This window comes from Paramisgurnus dabryanus, chromosome 23 (assembly GCF_030506205.2).
Source record: "Paramisgurnus dabryanus chromosome 23, PD_genome_1.1, whole genome shotgun sequence".
NCBI classification, from domain to species: domain Eukaryota; kingdom Metazoa; phylum Chordata; class Actinopteri; order Cypriniformes; family Cobitidae; genus Paramisgurnus; species Paramisgurnus dabryanus.
Genome location: NC_133359.1, coordinates 7,274,437 through 7,282,081, shown reverse-complemented (window position 1 = coordinate 7,282,081; position 7,645 = coordinate 7,274,437). Strand labels below are relative to the sequence as shown.

General features: G+C 35.4%; 1 protein-coding gene across 2 annotated transcripts; it reads left to right on the top strand.

Annotated features, from left to right (window-relative positions):
* The first annotated feature begins 1,422 nt into the window (after nt 1-1,422).
* Nucleotides 1,423-6,903, top strand: isl2a (ISL LIM homeobox 2a). Of its 2 annotated transcripts, none has more exons than XM_065292429.2 (6): nt 1,423-1,563; nt 1,986-2,175; nt 3,083-3,300; nt 4,230-4,513; nt 5,450-5,617; nt 6,223-6,903. In XM_065292429.2, exons 1-6 carry the CDS (start codon nt 1,506-1,508, stop codon nt 6,337-6,339), a joined length of 1,035 nt encoding a protein of 344 aa, XP_065148501.1. In that variant the 5' UTR covers nt 1,423-1,505; the 3' UTR covers nt 6,340-6,903. The 2 variants fall into 2 exon arrangements, with proteins under 2 accessions (XP_065148501.1, XP_065148500.1); XM_065292428.2 differs by having other exon boundaries at nt 3,038-3,300; nt 6,223-6,902.
* The last annotated feature ends 742 nt before the right edge of the window (nt 6,904-7,645 follow it).

The window sequence follows — 7,645 nt, the reverse complement described above, 5'->3', positions numbered from 1 at the left end:
GCTTTATAACGCGTATGATACATATACTTGCAATCTCTTAGATGGTCTTTTTTTCTCTCATGGCATCAACACTGTTTCTATAGTAAATGAAATATATTCCTTTCTGGGTTAAGGGTCAATGTCAAAGGTGAGGTTCGACACGCGGTCACTTCTGTGAGAGTAAAGTGAACACGATTTGTTTTTCTGAATGACAAATCTGAAGTAAAGAAACGAAATAATTCATTATGATCGCATCTTAAAATATGTGTGCCCTTTTATGCACATTAAATATTCTAAATGATAATCGGCATCAATATTTTATTACAACCATGGTATGGTGGAAAGAATAAAATAGGTGCATTTAATCTGGAGAGGAAAAGAAGAATAAAACGTTTTTATTTAGTTGCCTAAAGTGTTTAATGTGAAGAGAGAGCGTTGTATATTGCAAGACATTGCAAGTAAATACTTAGCTGTGGTTTACTTATTAGTGTTAATAACCGTAGTAAAATTTACTTAAAGGCTAAGCAGATTTATAGTTTCTGAAAAGTTGAAATACAAACCCATGTAATTATGTATTATGTTGAAATGAATGTAGGTCTATTTTATAACGAAAAATACATAGAACCTTAAATAAAGATTTTTCGATATATATTTAATAAAATATTTAACAACAGTCTTCATTCACTGTCAAAATAAATCTGCCGTTGCGAAATGCTTTTGTTCGAAGTTGTTTTTGTCTAATAAGCTGTAATTTAATAATGTGTGCATATTATTTGTACATTCGTTTAATTCGTTTCATACATAAAGAAAATAATGTATTTGTTCGATTTTGAAACGTTGAAGTGCAAGAATATAAATAATGTAAAACAGTTCTGCATATAAATCACCATAAATTGTGAATAGGCTCGTAATTATGTTTTCATGGCCAGTAGAGGGCTCTCCAGAACGTATAGACTGAAGTTCTCGTGTATATACGGTCTTTGGTAAATTAATACCAGTTAAGTCAAATATTTACCTTATTTTCATTTGAGAAGTGAGGCTAGCCTATATATTTTATAATAACTTTGAGGAAGCATTGGTCCAGCTATTCCCTGAATATCTGATGGAAATGACATCGCAGTGAGTGATATGTTTTTTCCACAATATGTTGATAAACATAACCAATTGCATATTCGTTCAGTTTCATCTTCATGTATATCCTAACTGTTGCTTCATGATGTTGTAGACGATGTTGTAATGTTTCACGGCTACGTTTAAAGAATCAAAAGTGCGTGTTTGCTCATCAGGGACTCGGTTTATTGTATTCAAAATATTTGCCCGTGGTCGGACCTGCGCGTCGAGCTGCTGAAATTCTGGGGCGCGTGGCCCAGGTTTGCATGTGACGTCAGGCCCCGTGACGTCAGGGCCCGTGTCTGTGTGTTGCTCTTCCCACAGGCTCCTCGGCCAGAAGTTATTAGTCAGCTCGGGACGAAGCCGTTTCCCCATTTCATTTCCTCCTCTATAGGTTTCTGCCTTAACCCTCCTGTATGGTGGATATTCTACCCCATCCTTCTTTCTTGGGTGATATGGGGGATCATTCAAAAAGTAAGTGTTGGGTGTTTATTTAAAGTTTTTTTCCTTTAACTTTGAATATTGGTTATGCTCCATTAGTTTTGTTTTGTTTTTAAACCGCTCGAAAGACAGTAAGGAAAATCTTATTTTTTTAACAGCTCTAGAGTATTATGCTATAGCCTAATACTACTCGATACATTTTAGATCCATAATACAAAACTTTTTACTAAATTAACAAAAGCATCTGCAGACAATTTTTGGTGCAGTGTCAAACACACCCGATGTCATGAACCATTATAATGCAAATGCAACAGGAAAAGCATTTTCTTGTCCGAAGGCATGTGAGCATGCGTGATACACGAGCTCATATGTATACACGCATGTAGTTATTTACACGATGGCTGTGTTTGGGGGGATTAAATCGGAGGACGCTAATCCCTGCTTTCCATATCCAGAGAAGTCTGGAATCGCCATGTGTGTCGGCTGTGGGAGTCAGATTCATGATCAATACATACTACGAGTGTCCCCGGACCTGGAGTGGCATGCAGCCTGCCTAAAGTGCGCAGAATGCAGTCAGTATCTGGATGAGACGTGCACTTGCTTCGTCAGAGATGGCAAAACGTATTGCAAAAGAGATTATGTACGGTAGGTGTCTTTTTTTGTCGTATTTGTGATTTCAGAGCTTTGGAATTTCGCTGGGCCTCCTTTTTAGCAGATATTTCTGACCCAAAGTAATCCATAAATATGAGAAAATCTTGAATGTTGATCTGGTGCAGGAAAATAGAAACTTTTTTAACCATGAACCAAGAAGTTACAGGCCTGTAAACAATCTTGGTTCCAGAAGGATTATTATTATTTTTTTAATAATTGTGTTCCTGCAAAATTCCAAAAGCTTGGATTTCTTGACTTGCGTTTTTGTTTTATGTATGTACAGTCTAACTCGTGTGTTATTATTGGAACAACACTTTTTGTGTTATTTTTAACTTTAAAATATATTTATTTTAACACAAAATCAACTCATAAAAATGACACATAATGTGTTAAATAGCATTACACAAAAAATGTGTAAAATCTAAACTTTATTTAGCTAAATTTTTAAAGCATGCTTTAAAATGCAGTAGGCTATAATTCTCTTTATGAAATCTCTATATTCATTCATATTGGCATATAATCATTTGTATGCTGTAAATAGTTAACATGCACCCCCAAAAAACATTTTAATCCCTGTTTAAGTCACAGCTGTAAAGATGGCATTAAAACACGACAAACATCCAATGTCACGTCACGTGTTATATTTTATTATACTCTAAAAAATGCATTCATGAATAAATCCGTATTACAATTATTAAGAAAAAGATCAACTGCATTGCAATGTGTATAGCGTTATTTGTACATTTGCAATGTGTTAAACATACTTCAAGTTTATTACATTTATGTTTTGGCCTTGCGAGATGGATTTTGAAACCAATAAGAAAAAATAAGAAAATATTTCTTCTGAAACTTACAGGCTTTTCGGGATCAAATGCGCCAAATGTAACATTGGTTTCTGCAGCAGTGATCTGGTGATGAGAGCTCGGGATAACGTCTATCACATGGAGTGTTTCAGATGCTCGGTGTGTAGCAGACATCTGCTGCCGGGAGATGAGTTCTCTCTGCGGGATGAGGAGCTGCTCTGCCGGGCGGACCACGGGCTGCTGATGGAGCGCGCATCCGCGGGGAGCCCCATCAGTCCCGGAAACATTCACTCCAACAGGACCCTGCACATTCCAGGTAATAATACATAACAAGCCTGTAAACAATAATGATAATATATCATTGTCTCATTTAGTTTGTTTCTAGCATTATTATTATTATTGCTACTAATAAAAGTAGGCCTACAACAAAAATTATTATTATTCATAATTCTAACTAATTATATACAATGCGTAAATTGTAACATGTTTTTATTTTATATGACATGCAAAGTGGGTAAAATAATGCTAAAGGTTGTAAATTAGTCTATCAAAGTTAACTTAGGCCTACTAGTTTGCCTTTAAGGCCTGCAGGACAATCTGAAGATATATATTTTTTTCGTGTAAAATTACTGATAGTGGGCTTTCGACTGAGAAAATTGATTGAATTAACACGGCCTGAAATTAATTTGAAACCCTTTATAGATATTGGCATAATGTTTGGAAATAATGGTTGCGTTCCTGAAACGTTTACTTGTGGAAAATTTTTTTTTCCACACAAATGGAAATGTTTAAACATATATGTAGATGTATTTTATAATTTTTTATGCGTTACACTGTATATGTTACCAGAAGATATGCAAAGAAACATTACTAGCTAGCGTGAAAAGTCACATTAAAATTAAAATGAGCTTATTTGACTAAAATATCAAGTTGAGCTGTTTCTTTAAACGACGTTTGTTTAAACAGCACTGTAACATCTCTATTTGTCACCAGTTTACCATCATATTACTCAGTTTTACAGGCACTTATTGCCTGTTATACTTTTATATTCCTGTCGATCCTTCAACAAATTTGCACATACAGCATTAAGGCCCTAAGAGGTGTTTTGACTGACATGCACTTGGCTACAAACCGATGCATGCATGCACAATTTAACCTTTAACAAAGCGTGCACTTCTGCAGTGTGTCTGAATAATGAAACGGCCTGTTAAAATGAAAAGTGATTTGTGTGCGTTTTATTCGCAGAACCCGTGCCAGTTCGACAGCCACCTCATCGGAACCACGTCCACAAGCAGTCGGAGAAGACCACGCGTGTTCGGACAGTATTAAACGAAAAGCAGCTTCACACTCTCCGGACTTGTTATAACGCGAACCCGCGGCCGGACGCGTTAATGAAAGAGCAGCTCGTGGAAATGACCGGCCTGAGTCCACGCGTCATACGAGTGTGGTTTCAAAACAAGCGCTGCAAAGACAAGAAGAGGTCCATACTCATGAAACAACTACAGCAACAACAACACAGCGATAAAACGGTAAGATTAAAAAAGCCGTTTATTTATGTTGTTACTGTTTATCTATCTATCTATCTATCTATCTATCTATCTATCTATCTATCTATCTATCTATCTATCTATCTATCTATCCAAATATCTGTCTATCATAAATATTTATACTAAGGTGCGATCATTTTTTCTTTAGTAGGCTATTATGATATAGTGTGTCTATCTGTTTATATCTCTCTGTCTATCCATCGGTCATAAATATATTAACTATTATTTCTGTCTATTGTTTAATATTTGTCTCTCAAAAAGTGCAAATATTATTTTTTTCATAATGGAAAAGTTTTATTTAAACGAATAAACCAGACTGGATATTAGGCCCAATGTGGTTTTCATATGTTTGTTTGTCAGTCTAAATCTATCTTAAATATTACTATTGTTCTTGTTTATTATTTACTATGTATAAAAGATACAATTATAGCCTACACTGTAAAAAAAATTTGTAGAAATTACCGTATTACTGGCCACTAGCTGCCAGTAACTTACTGTAGATTTTACATTTATGTTATTTACTGGCAACAGTTTGTTCAAAGTTAAATGAACATGGAACATTTTCAGTCTTTATCTTCTACAGTAAGTTACTGGCAACCAGCTGCATAATTACAGCAATTTTTTTACAGTTCCTCATTTTAAAGTTTTACACATAAAAACAATGTGTTATCTATCTATCTATCTATCTATCTATCTATCTATCTATCTATCTATCTATCTATCTATCTATCTATCTATCTATCTATCTATCTATCTATCTATCTATCTATCGTTGCATTGTCATGTTTAACGATTTCGTTGTGCATCTTTTTATTCTTGTTATTAGTTATGATTCGACACGTGTATTATTAGTGTTAGGCTGTTTAATTGAAATGTGATAGGTGTCGCTAAGGGTTTTCCTCTTGTTACCTCGTGCAGAATCTTCAGGGTCTCACGGGAACGCCTCTGGTGGCAGGCAGCCCGATTAGACATGACACCACAGTGCAGGGAAATCCTGTAGAGGTTCAAACCTATCAGCCTCCATGGAAAGCCTTAAGCGAGTTTGCCTTACAGAGTGACCTGGACCAGCCGGCTTTTCAACAGCTGGTAAGGACAAAGACTACCACTTATCAGTGCATCACGTTTAGTTTTTTATTTAATTAACTGCGTAGTTAAAAAAAATAAGTAGTGTTTTTTACATTATTTTTAAGGCGATGATATTATATTCGTTTGAGGTTTGATGATTCAAGCACTTGCTTCTGACAGTTGGAGATGTTATGCATGCTTTACTTTGTATAGTGTGTTTTGGGCCTTATCTCAACATGATTTAATTGCTCAATTGGTTGCTGTCCACCAGATAACAATAGCCAGCACATTACCAGAAACCCAAAGAGACCATTATAGTTTCCATTATAACCATTATATCCATTAGAACTTTTGTAATGGTTTCTATTGTTTGTTTTTATATAAAAAAAAAGCACCCACATATACTTGCGCAGTGATTTTTGTAATAATCTATAGAGGGCTTATTTATTATAAAACGCATGGCACGACCATCATGCATTTCAAAACACGTTATCTACACATTATCTATTATATACAGACACGTGCAAAGTTGTGTAGGTTAATAGTAATGTTAGTACGCAAAACTCTGCAGTTCACTCAAACTCAAATGTGAGGTGTATATTAATCGACTCTTCATCCTTCCACAGGTTTCATTTTCCGAATCGGGCTCGTTGGGCAACTCGTCGGGCAGTGATGTGACCTCTTTGTCATCCCAGTTACCCGACACTCCCAACAGCATGGTGCCCAGTCCCGTGGAGACGTGAGAGGTCACGGGAGACTCCAGCCCCAGCATGCCCTCACCCACCCTGCATGAAAACCCATCACCTCACCGCCAGCTCGAACGGGGAAAGGGATTAACCGAGATGGATTTAAACAGTTTGCCAAACGGAGGAAGCCGACCAAGCGACTTTGGGCTTTTCAGACGTGTTACAAAACTGTTTTTGAAGCATTCGGACCGTATACCGAGGATGTCAAACGGAATATGAACACATAATTTGAGTTTTGACTCAACAAAAACAGCAGTCTTAACAGTGTTTATTCAAAGACCATCATTGTGTAGCTTTATCAACAAGTGGTCTTTCCTTATAAAACGAGACAAGGGCCACTTTTTTGTCTCAGTGCGCATGATCTTCGAAGATGTATAAAAAGTGAGCTGTAAAATATTTTATCTTAACGAATGGAGGACAGATTGTATAAACTTCTCGAGTAAAAAAGTAAGTTATTATTATTTATTGTCAGGACAACCGTCCATACCAAAAACTGAGAAATTATCTTAATAAACGACCTTAAATGCTGTTTATGTCTGAGAAACTCTGCATGCAAAGAGAACTATATCATGTTGCATTTACATATCCTTTTTTATTAGAAAAATATTTCAGTTACAATACATGACTGGCGAAGACAACAGGAGCAACGTGAACAGAATATCTGAATTTATTCAGTTGAGAAACTGGAAATTTTGTTCTGGCTTTTTATCAAATTACACTACAGTAACAGAAATGAACCAGTTTATTGTTACTTGACTGTCTGGATAATCTTTTTGCTGACATTACATTACACGTAGGCTACATATCCTAAACACAAGGTATTTTCAGGGTTTTTTAAGTCCTAACAATTATTTTATATTTACTATTCGACTACAGAGTAAAATGTTGTTAAGGTTAAATATTGCGTGAATGACTACTCACTAACTTTGAAATAATCGAATAATTTAAAACCATATAAATTGTACATAATATTCGAATCATTTGAAATAATCAAATCGATTATAGTATTTGAATATTTTTATCGAAAGTTATTAATCACCAATATGGATGAGACATAATCCTAAAATTATTTTTTTAAATGTATTTTTGGGTAAAAATATTTTTTGCAGACAAACACTGATGCATTTGGTTTATATAAGCAACATTTCCATGTCTACTTATCCCCATTATGCCCATCCTCTACTCACACCCTTGGCTTTGAGTCTATAAGGTGATTCACAGATCTCTGATCCATCACATTCAGCCCTAAATACAGAGGCTACAATTGCCACTCATGTATCAATGAATGCAAATCTATCTATCT